The sequence below is a fragment of the Oryctolagus cuniculus genome, chromosome 3 (assembly GCF_051225735.1).
Source record: "Oryctolagus cuniculus isolate XC-2025 breed Fujian yellow rabbit chromosome 3, ASM5122573v1, whole genome shotgun sequence".
Classification (NCBI taxonomy): Eukaryota; Metazoa; Chordata; class Mammalia; order Lagomorpha; family Leporidae; genus Oryctolagus; species Oryctolagus cuniculus.
Genome location: NC_142869.1, coordinates 14,475,232 through 14,502,397, shown reverse-complemented (window position 1 = coordinate 14,502,397; position 27,166 = coordinate 14,475,232). Strand labels below are relative to the sequence as shown.

The 27,166-nt window shown below is 40.7% G+C and overlaps 1 protein-coding gene and 1 long non-coding RNA gene across 18 annotated transcripts in view; one reads left to right on the top strand and one right to left on the bottom strand.

Annotated features, from left to right (window-relative positions):
- Window positions 1-27,166, top strand: part of LOC149127265 (uncharacterized) — a 97,651-nt gene that overhangs the window by 50,952 nt on the left and 19,533 nt on the right. The gene's annotated exons all lie outside the window — the stretch shown is intronic.
- The window catches only part of DOCK10 (dedicator of cytokinesis 10), a 299,156-nt gene continuing 293,660 nt past the window's right edge, over window positions 21,671-27,166 (bottom strand). For 10 of the 17 annotated variants that reach the window (XM_051849117.3, XM_051849118.3, XM_089328957.1 and 7 more), the window contains 4 exons: window positions 26,113-26,213; window positions 25,790-25,928; window positions 24,520-24,595; window positions 21,671-22,438 (listed from right to left, as the gene is read on the bottom strand). In XM_051849117.3, coding sequence (XP_051705077.3) covers window positions 22,377-22,438; window positions 24,520-24,595; window positions 25,790-25,928; window positions 26,113-26,213 — 378 coding nt within the window. In that variant the 3' untranslated portion in view covers window positions 21,671-22,376. Of the gene's footprint in view, window positions 22,439-24,519; window positions 24,596-25,789; window positions 25,929-26,112; window positions 26,214-27,166 lie in introns of those variants that run through there. The other 7 variants (XM_008259243.5, XM_051849115.3, XM_089328960.1 and 4 more) reach the window with 2 other exon arrangements.

Sequence of the window (27,166 nt, the reverse complement as noted above, 5' to 3'; positions counted from 1 at the left end):
GTCTGACAGCTACTCTGCATGTGTGTGTGTGTGACTTTTTTTTTTTTTTGAGAGAGAGTGAAGCAATTCATTCCTTTATTAATTTGTTCTTTCCACATATACTTACTAAGCATCACTACAGAGACAGGTTTGTGCCTAAGTACGAGATATGATCAAGTAAATGCATAAAATAATCAAAACAGATTGTGGTTAGCATCATGATGAGTGTTGAAGAAATTATCAAGAATATTCTTTCAGGTGGATGATCAGGAGCAATCTCTTTATGTCATAAGGAGAACATGATAGCCCTGGAATAAGGTCAGCTAGACTACAAAAGACCTCACAAACCACATAGAGGAAATGACTTTTAAGAATTTAAGTTTTTTTTTTTTTTTTTTTTTTGACAGGCAGAGTGGACAGTGAGAGAGAGAGAGAGACAGAGAGAAAGGTCTTCCTTTTTGCCGTTGGTTCACCCTCCAATGGCCGCCGCGGCCGGCGCGCTGCGGCCGGCGCACCGCGCTGATCCGATGGCAGGAGCCAGGAGCCAGGTGCTTTTCCTGGTCTCCCATGGGGTGCAGGGCCCAAGCACCTGGGCCATCCTCCACTGCACTCCCTGGCCACAGCAGAGGGCTGGCCTGGAAGAGGGGCAACCGGGACAGAATCCGGAGCCCCGACCGGGACTAGAACCCGGTGTGCCGGCGCCGCTAGGCGGAGGATTAGCCTAGTGAGCCGCGGCGCCGGCCAAGAATTTAAGTTTTAAAAACATCCTTTGGGCTATTGAGTAGAGAAAGGATTACAGTAGATAATAAGTAACTAGTAAAAAGTGTGAAAAGACAAGATGATTTAAAAGAAAATGTTATTTTAGTCCTTTAATATGTAAGGAATTTCGTTTACTCATGATATTTTAGTAAAATAGCTTTTTTAAAGATTTATTTTATTTATTTGAAAGACAGAGTTACAGAGAGAGGTAGAGATAAAGAGAGAGGTCTTCCATCTGCTGGTTCACTCCCTAGATGGCTGCAATAGCTGGAGCTGCGCTGATCCATAGCCAGGAGCCAGGAGCTTCTTCTGGGTCTTCCACATGGGTGCAGGGGCCCAAGAACTTGGACCATCTTCTACTGCTTTCCTAGGCCTTAGGAGAGAGCTGGATGGGAAGAGGAGCTGCCGGGACTAGAACCGGCAACCCACATGGGATGCCGGCGCTTCAGGCCTGGGTTTTAACCTGCTGTGTCACAGTGCCGGCCCCGTAAAATAGTTTTTAATCCCAGACTATACAGCACTGCTTCCCCACTTTTTAAAAAATATTTTATTTATTTTTTGAGAGTTAGCATTACAGATAATGAGAGGGAGAGACAGAGAAAACATTTAGCTATAATTATAGATGCAAATAGATCACAAATATCAATTTTAAAAAACTGTATTATTTCCCAACTGCTATGAATACTTTTGCCTGGGTACTTTCATAATTTTTTTAGTTCATTCTCAGATTTGTGTGACTATTGTATTTTATGAGTATTTTAATCATAGTGTCCCAGAGAAATAGAATCTGGAACATTGTCATCCTACGGCTGAGTCCAGGTTCCTGTCTCTGACATAGAAAGAATTTGAGAAGTTTAGCAGAGGAATAATATTTATTATTAGCAAAACAGAAGTACACATTCAAGAAGGAGTGCAGGCATGCTCTCGAGTGAACTGTGCCTAACAAGTTTTGGGGTTATCACTTTATATGATCTGGGAGAATTGACTAACCATAAGGCACAGCTTTTGGTGTGGAATCCGAGTACTGCCCATTATCCTGCCTTTTTTGGGAGTCTTCTAGTTCCAGGTGCATGATGGCAGTAGGAGTGTCAGCTCTGGTAATTTCATTATAATATTATTATAATTAGCCATAGGCAGCTGTGGGCATGCAGTCAGCAGCAATGTTGGGTATTTTCTTCTGGCACTGGTTTTGAGTGGCAGTTTTGCAGAAATAGTGGTTTTGGTTTACCTCAGTTGCATCACATAGGAGGAAGTTTGGTGGAATATGTGGGGTTGTAGGGAGGGGCTGGTGACCTAAACTCTGTTCTTGCTAGCTCTCTCACTGCTTATATCATCCTTCCCCCTTCAGAGATTTTTGTCCCTTCATATTTATGGGACATCAAGAGAGGAAGATCCATCTTCTGCAACTTCCTCATGCGGTGCCAGGGGATTGTCCCTGCCTAGCCAGAGAATGAAAATCTAATATCTTGCTAATTGATCTAGAGTTCCATTAGAGGAGCTGGAGGTTCACCATCAGTCATTGGTAATGGCTGGAATCCATGCATGGCCATCATCGTTACATGAAACTCCTGGATTTTGGAAAAGACAAATTTGACAATTAGGTTGCATATACATGATCAAAAAAGAACCAAAAATAAAAACCATATTAGAGAAGGGAAAACACTTTTCACTGCTTCCCAGATGGTGGAAGCTGAGAGATTTGCCTCTAAAATCATGGAGTCACTTTGCTTGCTCATAAATCCTTCTGCTATCTTTTTGCATAAGCTTACTGTAGTTAATGTAAGTGTTGCAGATTTTATTAATCACTGTACATATTTCAACCCATTCTGTCAGTAGGATATCTAGGATTAGTTGTTTGTCCATGACCCATCAGGTACAGAATCTAAAGAATCTTGTAATTTCTCTGGAACCTGGCTATTAGTCTGGGATAAGTTTTCCCTTTTTTTAGGGATAAGTTTGTGGCAAATATAAGAATATTACTTATCTTTCAGGCTTTTGAAGATAAGGTTGAGGTACTGAACTGATTCTCAAAAGTAGGCTGAGTTATTCTCTGTGTATATTGGTGAAGATTCAATGGATAGAGGTTTAATTCTTGACAAGTATACCTAGCTAGAAATTCCTTATTATTTAGCTGCAGTAGGAGTGTGAAACAACACTTAATAGGGTGCTTTCCGATTAGGCTGGAATTGGTCAGAGGGGATTATCCCTCTCTAGGTTTTTAACAAAACTGGTTCTCCTGGGGAGATGGATTGCTCATGATTTTTGGAATTTGGCACTGGAAGAATCTTGTAGCCATATTCTGTCAAAGTCTTCTGTATCTGGCCTGAATTGATAATATGCCTTATTACATTTTGAGTATCTGAATCCAAGAGTATGTTGCAAATGTGGACGGCCTCCAAAAGGTATGAGCTCTAAAGTAGCCTTGGTGTTATCATTCCAAGGAAGGCAAAAAAATATGTTAAACCAGGATTTTGAGGTCTTTTTGTTGATCCTTTCAACTTTGCCTCAGAATTGGGATCTACAAGAGGCATAGAGGTGGAAGGAGAGGCCCAGAGCAGTGGCTACCTGTTGAATTATTTTAGAGACAAAGTGGGGGGCGGGTATTGTCACTCTGGAGGGCCCTTGGGACACCAAAATATGGGATTATTTCTTTTAATAGGATTTTTAGATACTTCCTGTGTCTTTTGATTTGGGTCACCTATTGGAATCTTTAGTGAAATCTGGTCACTTAGCCTATTCTATCTCAGAAATGGTATAGGAGAGCCTCCTAGCTCTCTCTAGAGGCTGGGGTATTGAATGATTTCTGGAACCTTCTGGGTGACAGCCCTCTTTGCTGCCTTATCTGCCAGTGCACTTCCTCTGATGATGTGCTTATTGCCCCTTTGGTGTCCTGTACAATGAATAATAGCCACCTCCAGGGGCTGCAAAACTGCTTGAAGGAGAGACAAGAATCTTAGGGGGTGGGAGGGAGCAGAGTGGTGTTTTTTTTTTTTTGGGTCAATAGGCCTTACCAGCATCATAATATAAAATTTCGATTAAAGGGATGTCAATCTGAGAGAAGTGCCCAGGAAGGCTAATATTCCTCCAAGAAAAGGAGTTTGGAATTCCAACATTACCAAAAACTGGTGGCATTCGAAGACATCATCTATCTAGAAAGCCAAAAGCAAAGTAAATTATTAGGAGTGGGACTTGCCATCAGTTTCCAAAATGATACAACTTTTTGAGGTTATGGATCTTGCATGGTGATTGAGAACAGAGTGAGTGGTTCCCACATCAATCAGGAAATCAATATTGTTATCTGAAAACTCGAAAACTCCAGGGTCATCCAAGGCTCCAGGAATCTGATAGTCAATATGGCTTGTGGAACTCACCTGTGTTCCTGAGCCCCTTCATTATTCAAATAAGGACACCCCTTCAGTATTCAAATAAGGACGGAAGGAGACTGTGAGTTTTCCCTTCTCTTCAGAGCTGAGAGAAATCCCATTTCCTTTTTTTAAATTTTTTTTTTTTTTTGACAGGCAGAGTGGACAGTGAGAGAGAGAGACAGAGAGAAAGGTCTTCCTTTTGCTGTTGGTTCACCCTCCAATGGCCGCCGCGGCTGGCGCACCGCGCTGATCCGAAGGCAGGAGCCAGGAGCTTCTCCTGGTCTCCCATTCGGGTGCAGGGCCCAAGCACTTGGGCCATCCTCCACTGCACTCCCGGGCCACAGCAGAGAGCTGGCCTGGAAGAGGGGCAACCGGGACAGAATCCGGCGCCCCGACCAACCGGGACTAGAACCCGGTGTGCCGGTGCTGCAAGGCGGAGGATTAGCCTAGTGAGCTGCAGCGCCGGCCAGAAATCCCATTTCCAATACCTCTCATGCTTATACTGGGGAAGGGGACCAGGAAGGCTTTTCAAGTGGGGTATGGCTCCATGGGGGCCCTGTAAGCAGGCTTAGTCAGATTTGGTGTCCCAGGATCTCAGCTGTCTTCATTACCCAAGCATCCTTACGAGCCCCTTCAGGACTGATTCAGGTCTAAAGTCCTAGGATTTTTAATACAATCCATGATGCCCAAGTGATCCTTTGGCCCTAATTTTTTTTTCAGGCATCCATAGACCCTGAAGATTTTTGTTTGTGTTTGTGTGTGTGTGTGTCTAAAGGGTTAGTCATAGGAAACCGTAGGCCTCATTTTTAGTGTTTCCACAATGTGGTAGATTGCTTGGTGCTTCAGGCCTAGCCTGTATTGATTCAATATGACCATTGCAATAATCTTGAAAGTCATCAATTCAAGGAATGGGAGAAAGTCTTTTGAAGAATACAGAGAAACTCTTGAAATAGAGACCAAACAGGTTACAGGTAGGTATGGTAAAATATGCAATGGAGCACTCATCCTAAAAGAGGAAAATGACTGGTTCAGAATGTGGGATCCAGCAGGTGGGATCACAAGGAGAGAATGGTGACCTCAGCTATCTTTTTGTTGGCCAATTCTTTTCCTATATCAACAAATCAATCAATCTACCATCTATTTCTCAATGGATTTATCTATCATGAGAGAGAGAGAGAGAGAGAGAGAGAGAAACACAGACAGAGAGATAGATTCATGATGAGAAACAGGCTCATGTTGTTATAGAGACTGAGAAGTACCTGATCTGCCATCCATAGGCTGGAGACCCAAGACAGTCTGAAGGCTTGAGCATCAAGAGAGGCAGTGGTGTAAATCCAGCCCAAGGACGACTGAAGTTTGATGCTTGATGACCCAGTTCATGCAGGCAGGTATAAATCTGAAGGAGTAAGTGCCTCCTTCCTCTGCTTTTGTGTTCAATTCATAATCCTCAAAGATTTAGATGACATTCTTCTAAGCTGGAGAAGCAATCCAATAAGTCAGCCAACTTAAATGCTGATTTCATGTGGAAACACCTCACAAATACACTCAGAAATATTTAGTCCAGGCACCCTGTGGGGAAGTGGAGTTGACACATAAAATTAACCATTACAACAGGTTTTTCACAGAAAGGATTAAGAAACTGAAAGTGTTGTTCTCCACTTAACAAAGACTTGATACTGCCTTAGGCTTGCTCCTGATCTAGTCATTCACAAAGTTAAGCAGTCATCTTCACATTCTAATTCCAGAACATTTTCATTACTCTCAAGAGAAACACCTTACCCATAAGTGGTCTCTTCTCATGCCTGCTTCTCCTCTGCCCCAGGCAACCATTAATCTGCTTTTTGTCTCCATGGATTTGCCTCATCCTGATATCTCACATAAATGGGATCATAAAATATGTAGCCTTTTGTGTCACTTAGCATATTTTCAGGTTTTATTCATATTACAGCAAGTATGGTAAATTTTACTGCATATGAATTATATTTTGCTAATAAATGTAGATAAAAGATCACACAGTTTGAAAGATGCAAACATCAGACTGGATTCTGAGTGGACATGTACCAACTGTATGGAAATATTTACTTAATTTACTTTATAAACTTATGAGTCTTGTTCTACATTATTCTAACATTCTCCCTAAATATTAAAACAGCATTTGAAAAAATTCTTTTACTGTATCAACCGTGTAATATGTTCTACTTAAATATTTGCTGTTCATCTTTGCTCCTATGGAAAACTACATCATTGAAGTCATTTTGAGACAGAGTTAGTTGTAGGTAAATATATCCACTTAGAATCCAGTGCTAGTGTTCATAACTGATGGAAAGTGTGTTATGTTTACCTTACCTGCCTCAGTTTCTTTCATGAAACTGACACAATAACAATTCTTACTAGAAGCTGGGAGAGATGAATAATTGAGTGCTGAGAGCAGTGAGAGGCACACAACAAGTCTTCAAATGATAAAAGTGTTTGTTACTCTTATTAGTCTTGGTGTTTATACCCCACATGATGTCCAGTTGTATATTACACATTCATGGGACAAAAGATATTGCAGTAATAATTATAAATATTAGATGGAAGGAGAAAGATCTCAATCAACTCTTTGTGTCATAAGCTGGAATTTTACATATATGGCTAATAGAGTTAACCTTAGAATGTTTGCATTTTGAACACTATGATCATATGATCCATTACAAGGATACTGGAATAAAAATATAGACACTTAATAGGTTGAAGTTATTCAATGAAAATAATTGTAACTAAACTCAGCTTTCTTTCTCTACTAAGTATTATTTGTATTACAGTTTCGGCTAAAAAGTTGAGAAAAACTTGACATTCAGATTAATGTCTCTAATAAACAGAGTTACCGAAATGCATAAAAGCAGAAGCAACTTAATAGAGAAGCATAAAATTTCAAACTCTTCTGGTGGAATATGGATTGCTTTTACTTATTATTGAACTTATGAAAATAATCACATGAAAGTTTTAATTACTTGTGTATCTTTCTCATTATTTGCTAATTGATAATCTAAACTACTGATTTATTAACCTACAAGGAGATGCATGCAATAATTGTACACTATTTCGTTTATTTAATAAAGGCAAATTTCAAGGGCAAGTTACTACTATTGCTGACATAAAACATATTGTGTAAAAATTAGATCCACACTTTTATATGAAGTAATATTTTATTCTAAGTAGCAGCATAATAATAACACATGTTAGTAGTGTTTTTGGTTTACAAAGTGATTTTATATGTACATACATTAATCTTGTCAAGACCCTGAGTGTTAGTATTTATTTACAGAATGTGTTCTAAGATTCTATGGTATTCCATGTACGGTTTTGAGGTTCTCAAGATAGATGAAACAAAATAGATGATCGTTCCTGACCATCATGGAACATAAAATAGAGTAATTTATTTAGCATGTAAATAAATCACATGTGAATAAACAGCTAAATTACTGTACAAAGCGAGGGCGTTAAGTACTAAGACAGGAAGCAGGGAAAAAAGTAGAGAAGGATCAGCAGGGAGAGGAGCAATGATGCTTGAGATAGAATTTTAATTACAGATTTGAGGGAAGGCCCCTTGGGAGGCAACATGTGGAAAAGGACCTTAACGAAATGAGGGAGCAAGACATAGAAGTATTGGTGACATTTCTGTGCAAATGAGAGAATAAACGCAAAAATCTCGTGTTAACCCTGGGATTCTTGGGTGTGATGACCAGAGGTTACGGAAGGAGTCATGAGCACCATTCCATTGGCCTTGCTTCTGGTTCCATGTGAGTGTCCTTGCAGCTACTGATGATTGTGTGGGAGTGGGAAGATCAGACTTACATTTCTAGGTATTAGCATTCCTTTTATTTATTTATTTTTAAAAATGAGGACACAAAACCCCACAAGGCCCAGTGGCTTGCTAAGTCCCAAAGTGGTGGTGGTCAGGGGTGGATGGATTTGCTAAGGGGAAGTATGATGGGCCGATCAAGTCCAGGTGTACTGTTCATATCTCTGCAATGTGCAGCTCAGAAATCTGGGGTGCTAGTTTAAAAACAAAACAGAGAGATTTCGGGGCCTCATCTCAATCCTACAGAACCCAAATGTCCTGGGAGGTGCTGTAGGTGCATTAGTTTGTAAATGCATCAGTCATTTCTCATCAACTTGAGAAGATCAAAAATGCTAGTGTGGAGTAATTTAGCTCTTCCCAAAATCTGGGTTTTGTCAAAGTAGACAAACCATACTGTAATGAGAAAAAATACTGAAATTAAAAAAAGTCTCAGGAAAATCATCAGTAAACAACGAAAATAGGTCTTTTTTAGGCTATTTCAGTTTTATTAGAGAAATTCCAACCTGCATTTACCTAGGATGAGAAAATGACTATTTACATTCATTGTAATGATGATCAACACACATTCACAATTTCTTCATTTTTCAAGAGAAACGTACAACAGAAAATTAGTCAAATTGTGTGTTTTGTCAATTTGCTAAATTTTGAAATGGGAGAATGATTGCATAAAATACAGAAACAAAAAGTAATGATACCCAATGACTGGTGAACATCCATTCTTGTTTTTCCACTACTACCTAAAGAGATGCAATTTTTTAAAAGATTTATTTGTTTGAAAGTCGGAATTACAGAGAGAGAGGGAGAGACACAGAGAGAGATCTTGCATCTGCTGCTTCACTCCCCGGATGGCTTGGCCAGGGCTGGGACAGGCAGAAGGAAGGAGCCAGGAGCTTCATTCACCCAGGATCCTTCACAGGGGTGCAGGGGCCCAAACACTTGGGCCATTTTTTGCTGCTTTCCCAGGACATTAACAGGGAGCTGGATTGACGTGGCTTTGCCAGGACACAAAATCGTCCCCATATGAGATGTCTGTGTAGTAGGCTGCGGCTTTGCTCACTACACTGCAATGCCAGCTCTGAGGTACAATTTTTTTTTAAAGATTTATTTACTTATTTGAAAGTTAGAGTTACAGAGAGAGAGAAGAGGCAGAGAGAGAGAGAATTCTTCCATCCACTGATTCACCCTCCAATTGGCCACAATGGCTGGAGCTGTGCTGATCCAAAGCCAGGAGCCAGGAGCTTCCTTTGGGTCTTCCCATGACTTGGGCCATGTTCTACTGCTCACCCAGGCCATAGCAGAGAGTTGGATCAGAAGTGGAGCAGCCGGGACTCGAACCGGTGCCCATATGGGATGCCGGCACTGCAGGCGGTGACTTTACTCACTATGCCACAGCACTGGCCCCTGAGGTACAATTTTTAAAACATCCTTTGCAAAGGTTTTTCTGGTATATTTTATTTGAGATGAAAAAACACATATAAATTATGGGACTGAGTATTTCTGTGATGTCTCTTCTCCAGCATTCTCTCATAAACAAATATAATTTGAATTTTTGTCTGTTAGTCTTTAAAAAGATTTATCTATTTATTTCAAAGTCAGAGTTACAGAGAGAGAGAGAGAAAGACAGAGAGAGAGAGATCTTCCATCTGTTGATTCACTCCTGAAATGGCCTCAGTGGCCGGCCAGCACTGGGCCAGGCCAAATAACTGCAAATGTAGATGAGGATGTGGAACAAAAATACTAACTGCATATTTTTGGGAGTATAAAGTGAAACAATTGGAACCAGCACTGTGGCGTAGTGGGTAAAGCCACCACCTGTAGTGCCGGCATCCCATATAGGCGCTGGTTCAAGTCCCGGCTGCTCCACTTCTGATCCAGCTCTCTGCTATGCCCTGGGAAAACAGTGGAAGATAGCCTAAGTCCTTGGGCCCCTGCACCTATGTGGCTTCCTGGAGGAAGCTCCTGATTCCTGGCTTCTCATTGGCGCAACTCCAGCCATTGCAGCCAGTTGGGGAGTGAACCAGTGGATGGAAGACTCTCTCTCTTTCTGCCTCTCTTTCTCTCTCTGTGTAACTCTGACTTTCAAGTGAATGGGTGAATCTTGAAAAAAATAAAGTGAAGCAATCAGTTTGGATGAAAGTTTGACAATTTCTTATAGAATTAAATGAACATCTACCACTTGACCCAGCACTTGTGTTCCTAAGTGCTCATGTGAGGAAAGTGAAATGATTTGTATCTGAATGTTTATAGCAGCTTTATTACTAATAGTCACAAACTGGAAAAAGCCTAGGTGGTTATCAATAGGAGAATGGATTAATAAATTATCATGCATGTATACCATGCAATACTACTTGAAGCTACAAGGGAATGAACTAGTGGTTTGTGTAAAATCATGAATGAATCTCACAAGCATTATACTGAGTCAAAGAAGTCCTCCTCCAAAGAGTTCATATAATTCTATTTATATAAAGTATTAGAATAGGCAAAAAGAAGTTGGTGGGTGAAAAAATTGCAACAGAAGTTGCCCCAAGGAGGTTAGAAGTCAATATTCATAGAAAGAGGGTATATGGAAATGTTTTGGGCTGATGGTAATATTATATATCATAAAAGGTGGGATGCATTACAGAGGAACCAGCGTCAGTCAAAACTCATTAAAGAGTGTACTTAAGATCTGTGCATTTCCCTTCTTGTGAATTTTATCCTTTAAAAGGATGAAACAAAATTAAACTCCAATTAGTGCTATTCATATGGAAGTTTTTTGAGGATAAGATATGCTGATGTCAACAATATACATTAAAATATATTTGAAAGGATAAATCGATGAGTGGTTACATGAAAGTATAGATGTGTGACAAAGCAAATACAGGAATTGTTTATTATAGAATCTAAATTGAAGCATACGGCTGGTGTGCTCTAATTATTTTTGCATATCAAATTTACTTTCTTTCAGGGTTCACTGGGAACTCTATCAAGTTCATGTAATCATTCTCAGAACTCTGTATTACTTTGGAGTTCTTCTCTGAATTGTTTTGATAAATGTAGCAGATAATAAATTCCTCTTTCTCAAACATTCCCTTCCATTACTCACAGACTGTACAAGGGTATTGCAACATTCCAGTATGTTTTGTTGGTGCAACTGAGCTTCAAGATACAGATAACAACGGTGGCTCCTTCCTTGTTTTCAGAAGAGTCTGTAATTTGAATTTCAAGGATGGCCTAGCCTTAGAGCACTGGACTAATCTGTTTCCTGGATAGATTCCAGCTTCCATTTCATTGGTCTGAACATTCACTATTTATAGCTCAATGGTATCCACAGAGAAGAGAGGCTGTGAGAGACATGAGAGAGAGGAGCCAAATGAAATGTTCTCCAGTGAACCATACTCAGCCTATTGAGTTGCAGTTGGAACACTTGGCAGAATGTTTCTGTCCTTGGCATCATTTAGAGATATTAAGACAGTGTGGAAAACTAGTGAGACAAAACGATATGCATTCCAGCAGTGTACAGATACCTTTATCTAACAGTCAAAAATAGATAAAAAAAGAAGCTCACAAAACCATCAGAGCATGGCTTGCATTGTGTCTGTCTTCTTGAATTGACACTGATCTAGCCTTTCCTCAGTGACTGATGTCTCTGTAGAGACAGAACGGCTACAGTTGTGTTGCTCATATGATTCTTGCTGCTGATTTATTAGAAAGGCAGAGAGAGAAAGAGAGTGAAGAAAGAAGAAGAGAGGAGAGGAGAGGAAAGGAGAGGAGACAGAGAGGTCTCCAATCTATTGGTTCACTCCCCAAATGCCCTCCACAGCTGAGGTAGGGACAAGCCAAAGTCAGGAACAAGAAACTACATCGGGTTTCCCCCATGGGTGGCAGGGACCCAACTATTCTAGGTATCACTGTTGCCTCTAGGGTGTGCCTCTAGCAGGAAGCTGGAGTCAGGAGTGGGACAGAACTTTTTTTAAAATATTTATTTATTTACTTTGAAATTCAGAGTTACAGAGAGAGGGAGAGGCAGAGGAAGAGAGAAAGAGACACATACAGAGAGAGAGAGAGATTTTCCATATGCTGATTCAATCCCCAGATGGCTGTAGTGGTCCGGACCAGGTCAAACCAGCAGCTTCATTCAGGTCTCCCATAGGGGTGCAAGGTCCCAAACACTTGGGCCATCTTCTGCTGCTTTTCCTAGGTGCTTTTGCAGGGAGCTGGATTGGAAATGGAGCATCTGGGACACGAACTTGCACCCATATGGGATACTGGCATCACAGAGGGTGGCTTTACCCACTGTACTACAACACTGGCACCTGGATCCAGAACTAGAGCCTAAGTACTTCTGTGTGTGATTTGATTGTCCCAAATTGCATCTTTTTTTTTTTCCCACAGGCAGAGTGGACAGTGAGAGAGAGACAGAGAGAAAGGTCTTCCTTTTGCCATTGGTTCACCCTCCAATGGCCGCCGCGGCCGGTGCGCTGCGGCTGGCGCACCGCGCTGATCCGATGGCAGAAGCCAGGTACTTATCCTGGTCTCTCATGCAGGTGCAGGGCCCAAGGACTTGGGCCATCCTCCACTGCATTCCCTGGCCACAGCAGAGAGCTGGCCTGGAAGGGGGACAACCGGGACAGAATCCGGTGCCACGACCGGGACTAGAACCCGGTGTGCCGGCGCCGCAAGACGGAGGATTAGCCTAGTGAGTCGCGGTGCCGGCCCAAATTGCATCTTAACTCTTATGACAGACACTCACCCCACAAAATCACTTAAAAACATTTTTTCACTATTTAAAAGGAAAGAGGGAGGTGGATAGCTCTTTCATCTACTGGTTCACTCCCCAAATGCCTGCAACAGTCAGGGCTGGGCCAAGTTAAAGACAGGATCCCAGAACCTAATCTAGATCTCTGATGCGGTTGGCAGGGACCAAAGTACTTTAGGCACTGTCTACAGCCTTCCTGGGTGCACACCAACAGGAAGCTGAATCAGAAGCAGAGTAACCAGCAGTCAAACTAGTCACCCCAATAAGGATCATGGACCTCTCAAGCAACGTTTTAATCACTGCACCTCTCAGAAATCACTTTTTAATGGAAAAAACATGTCACTTTGTAGTCATAGGGGTTGGAAGTATCTAGTATATATAATCTCAATAAGGTTCATTTCACATTAAACTTGTCTGTCATTTTTTACAACATTCATGGATTTGTTCTTTAGGCTTCAGAAATCAGCTGTATACCAATGTCATTTGCTTGACTATTGGCTAAGCAGAATTTTTAGATGATGATTTTTTGAAATTCCTCTATGAGAACTACATTCTGCTATTGTGAAAGACTGGTAATATAAATGTGCCTTGTCCCTACATGGATGATGTGAATCAAAATTAGACCTCAGTGCTTGCACAGGTAAAATAAGGCAAGTGGACTAGATGAGAGGCGGCAAAGTCAGCTGCCTACAGAACTCAGGTGGGCCCTGTCAAATTGTGTGTTGCTAGATCTTCCACCTCATTAAGAAAAGTTGAAAAAAATTTACATATGACAGTGATTTTAGTTAAAATAAAAATACTCATATCAGAGCAAATAAAACACCTTTCAGGGTAGAATGTGGCCTATTGTCTGGTGGTTTGCAATATGGGGATTAGATGACCTCCAAGATCATTTTGAGTTGTGAAAATCTTTGATTTCCAGAGTTCAAGAACAGATTAAGATAATGCCCATAGGTAGGGTCTGAGATTCTATTATCATGCATCACTCAAAATTATAGGCTGCTGTCTTGGTTTCATGAGATGGATCAAAATAACTCAATCACTTGATTCATTGATGCTGTCTCCTTAAGCTCTGTATTTATCTTCAGTGAGTTGTACTGAGAAAGATTTGTGTGACAGCTCATATCACATTTGAAAATGATACATGTAGCTAAAACTTATCTTTTATTTGATTCCTCAGATCTCTATTGAATTTTGGCAAAATTGAAGAGGCAAAAAAAATCAGTTCATGTCTCAATCAATTTCAAGAACTGAATGACACATGAAAATTCTCTTTCTGCTCCAGATTCCCCCGTCCCCATAGCATTGTTGGGGGATATTGGCAGTTGTCTGATATCTTCAATTAGGACTTTTTTCTCTAAAAAAAAATAAGAACTTGTGGCACAAGAAGTTAAGCTAGTACCTGTAACGCTAGCATCCTATTTGAGCACCAATTCAAGTCCCTGGTGCAACTGATCCAGCTCCTTGATAATGCCTGGAAAAGCAGCAGAAGATGGCCCAAGTTCTTGGGTCCCTGCCACCCACATGGGAGACCTGAGTGGAGTTCCCATGTTCCTGGCTTCTGCCTGGTCCTGCCCCAGCTGCTTTGGCCATTTGGGGAGTGAACCAGTATATGGAAGATCTCTCTCTGTCTCTCCCTCTTTCTGTAACTTTCTGCCTTTCAAATAAATAAATAAATCTTTAATAAGAAGCTTAAAAATAGAAAAAAAAAAGGATAAAAATTTGTTCTCTGTCCAGCATCTTTCTACCTTTGTTTCCTTCTTTGTTAAGAGAACACTGATTCTTCCACTGGGAACCGCTCCTGTCACACCCTTAGCCTAGAACACAGCAGTAGCCTCAGCATCATCTGGGATGCCCATTCTTATCAATTAGAATCTTTTACATCTGATCACAGCTGTGTATTTATGTATCAAGATATCAAAATTTTGAAAATAGAGGTGAGTTACTCCCAAGTAAGAGGTTACTTGCTAATTTTTCAAAAGAGAATAAGCTGGCCGGCGCCACGGCTCACTAGGCTAAACCTCCACCTTGCGGCGCCGGCACACTGGGTTCTAGTCCCGGTTGGTCGGGGCGCCGGATTCTGTCCCGGTTGCCCCTCTTCCAGGCCAGCTCTCTGCTGTGGCTAGGGAGTGCAGTGGAGGATGGCCCAAGTGCTTGGGCCCTGCACCCCATGGAAGACCAGGAGAAGCACCTGGCTCCTGCCATCGGATCAGCACGGTGCGCCGGCTGCAGTGTGCCGGCCGCGGCGGCCATTGGAGGGTGAACCAACGGCAAAGGAAGACCTTTCTCTCTGTCTCTCTCTCTCACTGTCCACTCTGCCTGTCAAAAAAAAAAAAAAAAAAAAAAAAAAGGGAGAATAAGCTAACATTTAAACTTCAGAGAGCATATCATCAGATGTACAAACAGGAAGCCTGGGATGTTGCTAACTCAACTGGATAGATGAGATTGGTTAGAAGATAAATCATGACCTTCAAGTGAGACGAACACTGCCCTCAAGGCCATATCTGAGGCAAAAAATGGGACAATTATCTATAATTCCAGCCATGAGCTGTTTTTGTGGCCTCTAGGATAGAGAACTGAATAGCAGCTACACAGTTATCCACAGGTGTTGAATTTTGCCAATGGTGTTCTTTCTCAGTTTTTGTTGAAAGGAATGGAAAAGCTGTAGATTTTGAAAGCGAAAAATCAGTAGTAATTAAACCCAAGAGTGAAACCTACTATTCAAATTTAAGACAGCTTGTTATTTTACTGACAATTTGATTTGAAAACTCAACTTTTAATGATATGAAAAAGATCAGTGGAAGCTATCATGAGAGATGCAAAATAATGTTGCCTCGATATGGAAACAGAAGCTTCATCACGTGGGAGCTTTTGCAAATGGGAAATGTCGGACTTTCTAGGGCTGGTGATTTGTCCTGGAGTCAGTGATCTGTTGGCTTAGTTTGCTGGGATAAATTCATTTCTGTTTCATGCATTTTAAAACATTTTGTTTCATTCTTTCCAAATGCAAGCTGTTAGGAAACTCCCCCATTTTTGGGGTGTGGTAACTGCCCATCTTCTCTTGGGAATCTGATTCATTCCAAGCAGAAACAATAGTGATCTATGGAGAACAATTGCACACCCACATTGTACAGTAGAAGATGGTGCATATGAAAAGTTGAAAAAGGGCTGATTGTCCATCCTCAACTGTTCCCAGTAGGATGGATAAATACCACAGTATCTGAACTCTGGTCCCTTGAAGGAAGAGTAAAGATGGTTTTGCATTATCATCTGCAAGGCTTGGCCTTCAAACCCTCATGGAAACAGTTTCTTTCTAGAAAGGACTCCTATTTTCAGTTCCTTTAAATGTTAAAGGCATGAAGGGCCACATACTTTGCAAATCCTTTAGTTCAGTCAGTTCAACAAAACCTAAAGGAGTTAATGTCGCTTTGCTTTGCTATTCAGAAGAAGGGAGAGGCTGCCAATTTGAAACCACTTGATAAAACGTGATGGGCTTGTTTGACTTCAAGAGTCTGAAGGCATGCTTTAGAGCTGAGGTAATGAAAGGCCTCTCCCCTGGGCTTGGGTTGCTTGGAAATGTTTCTGTACCGTCAGAGCTTTCCAGGCTAAACTTCAGAGTTTACTTTTGTTAAAGTACAACTTCTATTTGTTGTTCTTAAATAGCTTTATCAAATATTGCTATTATTCTTTTTTTCCCATAAAAATTCCCATCTAAAACTAAAAATCAGATTGTAGAAGACAGGCCCCTTAGAAATCCATAAGAAACCTGCACATACAGTGTTGTGAGCAAACTTCCTCAGTCCATGGGCCACTATGTTGAGTGAAATACACCGCAGGTGTCATTACCTTACAACAACAAAATTCCATCCCCCATAAGTTTAGCAACTATGTCTGTGTTACTTTTGGTGAAATGAAAGTATCTGCTTCAAAGTAAAATAGCCTTTATGCATTAGGAGTATAGACAAGAAAACAATGATATGATGGTTAAGGTATTAATGTTAATGTATAAGAAAATCACAAGCAGATTCTCCTGGGGAATCCTCCACACTTAATGCTATTTAAATCTAGTTTCTGCAAACTTTGCCCGATGACTCAAACTCAATCACCATTACCCTCTCCAAATGATGTTCATAAACTCCATATGGAAGTGGTTGACCTCTTACCCTTTATCATTCAGGATCAACCCTGTGCTCACTGTAGCATCTCTCTTGAGTCTTATGACCTATGATCCCTCTATTCAGTTATTGTCTTCTACTCCACCCATCCCCATCACAATCATCGCATTACAGGAATATCACAGGGCAAATGAGTTCAGAGGTTTTAAGGGGATTTCCTTTCTTTTGTTTTTGACATTTCCCCTTTTCCATAATTCTCCTATAACACCTGAATTACTGTGTTCCAAACCCAAATGTGCTTATTCATAGCAGTTTCTCTGTGTGCCCATAGATTAATCAACTCTCATCACGCTCCCCAACAGGCAAATGAACTCTTGGTCTTTTAAGTAGATCATGGATTTTCTTCTAATTAAGGTTCCAGTCATGCCCAAGGGAGAAGTGCAGAGAACTGGGTCTCGGAAGCCAACTCTCTATTACTTACATGCTCCCTCACCTTCTTAAAAATTCAGAACCTCACACAGACTTTTTTATATTTTTCAAGTTTCTTTTTGTTAATATTATTCACATGCCGCCATCTATGGAGCTCTCAGACCTGACTGCCTTCTGAGAATCAGGTCTTGTTGACTCTGGGTGCTTTAGAAGGATGCAAGGAGATAGAGTGATAGGACAGCTGATTGCAACTTTTCCGTTCATAACTAACATACGGCATACATGTGCACCCCTGTACAAAGTACCCAGTCTCCCTTTTTATATCTAACACTTTTTCACTAGCTCTCGTGTCTCCCTTTCAGAAACAAGGCTCAATAATTTTTTTTTTGACAGGCAGAGTTAGACAGTGAGAGAGAGAAACAGAGAGAAAGGTCTTCCTTCCGTTGGTTCACTCCCCAAATGGATGCTACGGCCGGTGCACTGTGCCGATCTGAAGCCAGGAGCCAGGTGCTTCCTCCTGGTCTCCCATGTGGGTGCAGGGCCCAAGCACCTGGGCCATCCTCCACTGCCCTCCCGGGCCACAGCAGAGAGCTGGACTGGAAGAGGAGCAACTGGGACAGCATCCGTGGCCCCAGCTGGGACTAGAACCTGGGGTACCAGTGCTGCAGGTGGAGGATTAGCCTAGTGAGCCACAGCGCCAGCCATCAATAATTTTTAACTTATTGGTCGAAGCACATTTTTACTTGAGACCTCATACAATTATTAGGTATAATTCTTTATAACTTATTTACTATTTCACCTAATTTCTTTTTGTTAAATATTTTGTTTATTTATTTAAAAGGCAGAATTATAGAAAGGCAGAGGCAGAGAGAGAGAAATCTTCCATCTACTGGTTCACTCCCCAAATGGCCACAACAGCAGGAGTTGGGCCTATTCGAAGCCAGGAGCCTGGAGCTTCTGCCGGCTCTACATGTGGGTACAGAGTACAGAGGCCTAAGGACTTGGGTTATGTTCCGCTGTTTTCTCAGGCACATTAGCAGGGAGCTTGATCAGAATTGGAGCATCTGGAACTTGAAAAGGTGCCCATACGGGATGTGGGCACTGCGGGTGCTGGCTTTACCCACTAAGCCACAATGCAAGCCCCTTATTCCACCTTAATTTAACTGGATATGTTGGGGGATGGTTTGAGGCCTAACATGGAGGGTATGGTTGCTTCTGTGATGAGATGGTGAAGAAGAGAGAAATCTTTCGTGGCAGAGTATCTGGAAATCTGAAATTCCATTAAATAGAAATTCATTCTTTTGGGTTAAAGATGATTCTTTTGGACGATGTTAATTTCCTCTGGGAGACTATAGCTCTGTTGGCAGTGCAGTTTGAGGTAGTGTTAGCCTTTCAGCATGGAATATCTTCTGTAGAGCAATATTTAGGACTCTGAAAGTTGAGACTTCTCAGAAACAAGCTATCTTTCTATGACAGTGCCTTTTTCAAAAGCTATGAGTCATGGTGAAGGTACCTTGCTGACCAGTCATTTAGGTTTCTAAATGAGTGAAGACACACAATAGGGATGTCCTATGTGAGGTTTGGATAATGGACATTCATTTGTAAGGTCATTGTTAACAAAAATGATAAGTTTTTTTTTTTTTTTTTTTTGCTTGAGCATTTTGCACTGTGAAATAAGAATGAGAAGAGATTGGCATGATGACTGGATAAGGGGACAGAACCAGGTCTGACATTCCAAGTGTTACATTCACTTATTTCCTAGTGAGTAGCTTCCAGGGAAAATGATAGGGAAATAATGTAATTTGTCTTGTTTTCAGTGTTCTCACTGTATTGGGAGATTTACTATCATGTTTTACTGAGCTTATTTTGGGGCATCATTAAGTACAATTTACATAAAGATGAAAAGGAATATAAATAAGAACTCAATGTGTTGATGATTCAAAGTCAGCTCACTATTTTATAAGGTATTATCTTCTGCAAAGTACTTTTTAAGGACAGTTAATTAGTGGAAGTCTCAGTGGAGTTTTTATACGTTCACATGTCTAGGAATCATGTGGGTCTGGGTACTGTGCTCTCAGGGTTTCCCTTTCAGGAGGCTTGAGGGAGCTCAGGAAGATGCATTGTAACATGAGTCTTGCTTCATTCACAAGCAGAGGGTATGTAGTCTACACTGAGTGCTAAGTACAATGAGACATAAATGCTTTTTGTACATCAGTCTATACATACCAATGAACTTTTTTTTTTTTTTTTTTTTTTGACAGGCAGAGTGGATAGTGAGAGAGAGAGAGACAGAGAGAAAGGTCTTCCTTTTGCCATTGGTTCACCCTCCAATGGCCACCACGGCTGGCGTGCTGCTGCTGGCGTGCTGCGGCCAGCGCACCACGCTGATCCGAAGCCAGGAACCAGGTACTTTTGGTCTCCCATGCGGGTATAGGGCCCAAGCACTTGGGCCATCCTCCACTGCCTTCCCGGGCCACAGCACAGAGCTGGCCTGGAAGAGGGGCAACCGGGACAGAATCCGGCGCCCCGACCGGGACTAGAACCCGGTGTGCTGGCGCCGCTAGGTGGAGGATTAGCCTAGTGAGCTGCGGCGCCAGCACCAATGAAATCTTGAGAGAAAATATAAATAAGAGGGCCTTGCCTGGCATAAGTATATCAAAACCTAATAACTACTTTGGCAAGGCAGGAAATAGATGTTAAGAAGGTCAACATTAAAATAAAAGGAAGATCAACGTTGTCTCAATTTTAATTCATTGTTGTCATGTGGGAAGGCCAGGCTCACATTTCCAGATGGCCCAATTTTTCAATAGATACTGGAGAATTCTAAGTGTCATAATGGTTAAGTGATATCTAATCAAAAAGAATTAAAGATGTGTGTGGCAGATTGAATGTGTTGGACTCAGTCTCTGAGCAGCCAGGCAGATGCATCTGGTTTAAAGAAGACAAAGAAAAAAATGGGGCAGGGATTGTGCAAGGTGAGTTTCAGTACTGTTAAGGCAGAGAGGTCTAAGGTAATCCTCTCTAGAGCAGCTGTGTTTAAAGTTATTGTTTGAACAACTTCAGGGCTAAAACACATTGAAACCATTTAATATATTGCTATTTGAGATGCAGAAAATAGCATATTTGGCATTTAACATGGTTTAAAGAGATCTATTATTTTCAACGAATTTCAGATATGGTCAACAGTATCCTTGGGGCAGGGATAGGGTGGATTGAGATGGTTGTAGGATTTGAGCCTTGAGGTAAGAATTGGGTTAGATATGAGGTAAGAAGCTCAGTCTTCTGGGTTCCTGGAAGAGTAATGAACTCTAAATTCCAGTGGGGAAGTTGTAAGTGAGGAGCCAACATGCTGACTGCATCAGTCAGAAACCAAGAGAATTGGAGCCAGAATGAAGCTGCTTTGAGTTCGAGATTAGCTCCTCACAGAGCAATCTTTTCTAGTGAAGCAGTAGGCTTTGTTTGAGAAAAGATCAGTTAAATGGGTCTTGAGGGATCTGAGTTCTCATGCAAAATATCCTTTTATCACTTCTGTGTAGACAGTATTTAAATATGTGCTCCAATCCCTACCCTCCCTTTCATCCTCATGTGTTGATGATATTGATCAATGGATTCCAAGAGCAGAAAGATGAGCTCAACTAACATCTCCTTTGAGTCTGGGGCTTGGGAGTGGCTGCTGGAGGTGAATGTAAAATGATAGTGTCTAGCCAGCATCTGCTTCTAGGAGATCAGTTCAGCTTCATTGCAGCTGATGATGGATGCTGTGGGAGGAAGACGTGCCGAAGGGTAGAATATGTCAGTGCTTCCCAGACTTGGTTGTGCATCAGCCACAGCCTTGACAAAAATACAGTTCAGCCAGGATAAGCTCATAAAATTGCAATAATTACCACTTCTGAATCTTGGGGACTTTAACACAACAAAATGGTATTTCTCACTCAGTCTACATGACCGGGTAAGGATTAGCGAGGGTGGGACATGTGCCTGTCTCACTCACTGTGTTCACTGGGGACTCCGGTGAATCAAAGATAACTAGGGGGAGGGACTGAACAGAACCACTTACTGGCTTTTAAAACCTCTGCCTGAAAGTGACACATGTCACTGGCTCACATTTTACATTTCAGCGGCTAAAGCCAGTTATGTTCTCTTGCCTAACTTCAAAAGAGGCAGGAAAATACAATCTACCACAAGTTTAGAGAGTGTAGAAATGGAATGTTGTGAATAGTCCAAATAACTACTGCAACCCCTTAGCCTCTGAATCATTGTATTTTCCCCAAATCATTTTAACAGCTTCCTATGTTTGGAAATCCCTGTCCCATTTAGTTCACTCTTTGGGGAAACTTCCTAGGTGAGATGGGAGTCTTTTCCTAACTTCTTCGTAAGGCATCACAAGTATTGAATATGGGATTGCATTCAATAGACATCCAGAGCAGTTACTCGTCCATGCTTTGAGGTGCAACCAAATGCAAAGTAACCGAATTTTTTATTTCTATTAACAACAACAAAATACTTCTATAATTTCACATCCCATTGCTTTTAAGAGAACATATATTACAAATAAAGGAACTCCACAAATTTTAAAGATTAGTATTTATCAACACTTTTGTACACATAGACAAATATTTTTAATATAATGGTATCTGAAATGTTATTCATATAATTCTAGCATTGTCATAAGTATTAACTAAAAAGGTTCTTTTAAATTTGGTAAAAACCATATATTTTACAATCTTCTATTTACATCTGAAATATGCTTCAATGTTACAAAAACATTCACTTTGACCTTTAAAATATGTGTACTGGGACTGGGAATTGAACATATAACTGACAGCAAACTCAGAATTTGCTTTGAGCTACACATTCATCGGAATTTCATGGCAAATATTCAGCTTGGCTTGATCAACACTGCTCAGAGAAAAATAATAATAGGAAATTGTGCAAATTCAGAGGCTGGCAAAACTCTCAAGCTAGCGAGGTAAACAAAAATATTAACACCATAAAAACTGCAAATAAATTAAATCTATCTTTCTCTTCCCCGAGATTAGCTGCAAACTCAGAAAGGTCTCTGAGAGGTGTGTCTGATGCTGCAGACCTCCCCTCAAACTTCAGCACTTGATGAGACAGAGACAGTGGGCAGGGCTGGAGTCGTCTTGCTAGTTACTCGAGTGCAAGTTCGCTCCACTCCGCGCTTTGGTGGGTCGTCCCGGACCATAATCTTAAAAAGAGGACAGGACGAAACACAGTAAAACAGCACAATAATGAGGAGGTCAACTTTAACACTGTCAAACATCAATGCCAATACAAATTAAACAGTGATTTTCATTCCCCAGGAGTAGCTGCAAATTTTGAAAATACACTTATCATAGTCAATATGAAGAATTTTTTCTCAAGCTCACATGTTAGCCTTCTTGGTCAGATTTGAAGTAGCTTCACAGTACTCTGAATAACAGATATCAATTTATAAATGTTGGAATGAAACTTACAAATGCATCTGAAAATTTCAGCTTTTTCTCTATTCCAAATGTTTATATTATCAAAATCTACCCATATAGTGGAAACACTGGAAACCATATTTAAATTATTTTATTAATGAGAATATAAGAAAACAATCATAACAAGATTTTACTTTTGAAAATAATGTTAGTAAGTCTAAATAATACTTTTGCATAATATCTATGCAAATAATGATCTATAAACATAGTAACAAGGACAGAAACCTTAGACAACCTTAAAATAATCTTTGTACAGAAGAGACTGTATTCAGATTATATTTAGAATTTCTAGCTAAGGTGATTTTCCCAATATCTTCACATATATCCATGTGACCTTTAGCTTCTCTCTTCCAAGATGGAATTGCTACATCTGTCTCCCACAGAGCACTTAGCCTCTGCATATCCCACACCACCCTTGTTCAGTGTCACACGTTCTGCACAAATGACACCACAGATGTGTTCAGAGTATTTGAGACTCCCACAGCAATTGCCTTTGCGTCTCGCCTACTTGATACTAACATATAAAGGGTGTGTTCCTGTCTCTGTACTTTATATTTGATACTTATCACTGTAGTTGTCCTCACTACACTGTCATTCCCATTGAATGTTGAACCAAGCCCCAGATAAGCATCTTATACTTATCTTTCAGCTGGATATATTCGTTAATTTGACCTCAGTCAAAAGAGGATACTATGGTCCTTTTTATTAAGTATTTATAAAAAATGTGGAATTCTGGTCAAATACACAGTAATATTGCCTGCCTGTCACTAACAACTCAAACTACTTCATGTCAACATCTCCATTTACACATTAGCATCCACTTTATCCTTTTCCATCTTTTTCCTTAGATTTTGTTAATGAATTGGCCCCAGAATACTCTTCTAAGACTTTTCTAGACACTCTTGGAATGACTAATTCTATCTATTATTCCTATGCACATCTGTGCATTCTAATTTCTTTTGTTTTCAAAAATTCATTTGTAGACTTTTTTCTTCATTAAAATTAGAATATGTACCTGCATCCAGAATATTTGCATGAGTGTATATGAGGATGCTCTAAAAACTTCAAGGAAAAAGTAAACTGGAACTAAAAAAATTTATTTTGGCATGAAAAATATTTGAAATTCCTATATACAAGGAGTGTCCAAAAAGTTCATAAAAATGGGTATTATGAAGAACTATACATGCATATCAAAATTTTGCACCAAAATGAACTCATCTTTTAATTCCATTTCCCATGAACTTTCTGGAGTGCACTTCAGGTCTATGAAATATTCCTTCATATTAAGGCCTTGTGACAAATCCCCATTGGAGCTCGGGACCATGAGAAAGTTGACATGGCTGCTAACGGATCTATTCCTTTCACAGAACAACAAGACCTGTGCAGTCTATCAGTTTCTTCTCTTTATGTCAGTTTCCAGGAAACTTAGTGTCAAATTTTGCTTCCTCTAGCAAAGGTTTCCTGGAAAGGAAATTATTTTTCTCTCCTTTCAGTCACCTGATTCTACATTTTTGTGTTAGTATTTTGAGATACAGCGTATCTTTGTTCTGGAAATAAATGACCTCAAATATGTTTTAAAAGTTGATGAAGCAGGAATATTCTTTTAAAAAGCTTAAGTTATTAACATAAGCTTTAATCATCAGGCTTCCTTTTTTCATTGACCTACTTTGAAATGGAAATAATGTTATTCTAATTACATAAAATTTTATAGAACATCAACCACTATGCAGATGAACAGCTAGGAAGAGATAGGTAGACTAGAAGACAACAATGCATAGAGTAGACATAGGAAAGAAAAACATACCACTTTTGCTTACAGTACTGAGGGAAATACTAGACACAGAGGAACAGAAGCTGTATAAACACGGACCACGACAGAGCTGCCAGGAAAGAAAAAGAGAAAAGCATTTTCGCTCCAAGTTTTCAGGTCAGACAGGATTTACAGTTGGAGGAAAGCATTCCTTCACCACTTCCTGATCCATTGTTTGCTCCTTTTGTTTTACTCCTAGATTTATTATTTCCCCCATGCTAAGGGGGAGATATTTTATTTATAAAATATTTATAAATAATTTATTATTTCTCCCATTAAGGCTATTAATTTCCATTACCCCCCAAAGAACCCAATACGGTCTCTGCTATAAATCCTATCCAGGGAGATCCATTTTTCCAATGTAAGTCAATCAACCCCTTCATCATCTGGGTACCATGGAATTAAAAATGTGGGTGGAAGAAGATGCAAAAAGAAATGTATGGGGGAAAATGCACTTCATATTTTGTGACTACTGTCACAAAAATTGTGGCAGGTCATTTAAAGAGAGGGAGTCACCAACCAGAGTGGCTCCTCTGCATGAGATGCTAGGGGGAGACAAGTTCAAGCTCTCACTTTCAGTTTACTGCAAAGAGCACAATGATCTCCTAGAGGGGACTGTGGGTGTAAAGGCAGAGCATGAGGGTTCAAGGAGGGAGCATTTGGCTCCCTGTCACTTGGTGTTTAGCACTCCCCAAAGCATTGTGATTACTAAAAGTAAGCCTTTATGCACAGTCTTACAGAACACGCTGGATACATGGAAGCAATTGTGAACGGCTTGCTTAAGAGGAGGGAGTTTAGTTGTATTCATATTATGCACATTTGCAGGAGGCCCAGCATCTGAGAGGCAGCCCTGGCAAAGGCAGTAACTCGTCATGTGGTTCTCCCTGAGTGTGGCACAGAGACCCCTGGTGGCAGATTGCGGAACTCCACGTCACAGCCTAATGGGAAGACCATCCCAATGTTCCTCAATGTCTAATCTGACCTCTGTGTTCTAGAAAGCCAACAGCTCACAAGGCTGTGTAAACACCTCTAAAAACCATGGAAAGTTCCCGAAGTCTCAGATTATTGTTTTCCCAATCTAATCGCTGCTTTGAGGTAAGGGCTGTTGTGCATAGGGGAGAGAACATCTCAGCAACATGGTACTAACAGAAAGTACAGTGACTTCCAGAACAAGAAAGCAAACTCTGTCCAGTCCTTCTAGCACTGTGGTGCAATGGTTACTTTCCATCCTCACAGAGGGCCTGTCACACTCAGAAAAGCTCACCTGCTCATTCATGACTGCAGAGAGTTCACTGAGCATGTCCTTGTAATGTGCCCTCAGTTCTTCCTGGTACTCCAACTGGTCCTCCTTGATAAGGCGCTCATTCACATCCAGGGCTTGCCCACATGCATCTGCAAACTGCCTTTAGTGAGAACATCACACAAGTTAACAGCCGGTCATAAGAAGTAGCATTAAGTTCAGTGACATTTAAGGTTAAATTGGGGCAGGTAATTTAGACTCGGCCATCTTGAAAAGGGTTGATTAGTCAGCTTTCTGGGAAACTTATCATGCCTTGTTTGAAGAAGTTTCAACTAAGAGACGCTTACCTGAAGATTTCCTTCAAAAGCTTTACTTGGTTGTCAGGGTATTTCTTTGCATTTGTTTCTTCAAGAAAAGCTCGGGCATAGGCCATTGGGCCAGCATTGACCTATTAGGAAGAAGAGAATTGGCTGAGGATGAGCCCACCTCCTCCATGGAACCTTCTCCAAAGCTGGAAGAAGTGACAACCATTTGCACCAATCATGTGTCCCTCCAATTCTCTCATGCCAGCTTGTGGTAATTAAAAAAAACAATTTGTGAGAGAAGGAGAAAGAAGTCAGGGAGGAGAGAGAGAAAGAGAGAGAGAGAAAGGGAGAGAGAGAATAAGCTAGAGAGACCCCTTCCACTCACCAGGTCATTCCTGGAATGCCTACGAAGGCTGGAACTGGACTGGGCCAGAACAGGAAGCTGGGAATTTAAGTCAAATCTCCTACATAATGGCAGAAGCCCAATTTCTTGAACCATAATTGCTGCCTTCCAGGCTCTGCCTTAGCAAGAAGTTGGAATCAGTAGCCAGAGTCATGCATCAAACCCAGGCACTTTCATGTGGGACCCCGGGCACCTTAACTGGTCTCTTAACTGTTAGGCCAAACGCCCATCCCTAGCATGCTAATTTACATTCCTGTTATCTGTTGTGCTCCAACTAACTGATACGTACCAAAGGATTCACCTGGTTCTGTCCTCATGGCTATTCTTCTCAAACATCAGTCACTTGCCAACCCTTTCACACTTCGGCCAATCTGCACATTGCCCGAACTTTTATTATCTAATGGTTTTAAAATCTAGACTCCTAAAGACATTTATTTGAATTTAATATTTGTGAATTCAGATGCTTGATGTGCTAGTTGGTTTTCTCTATCTAATTTTTTCTTATTTTTGAGATAATATATTTTAAATGTACATTATAGTCAAAGGCTGAATGCTTCACTAAATAAAGAGTTTAACAGGTTAAAAAAAACACAGTTTAGTAGGAATAGAGGTGAGGACTATAAGTGGTAATCAAATGAAAAGATATCAATTTATCAGACATAAGTACATTTTAAAATACAATTAACACATAAC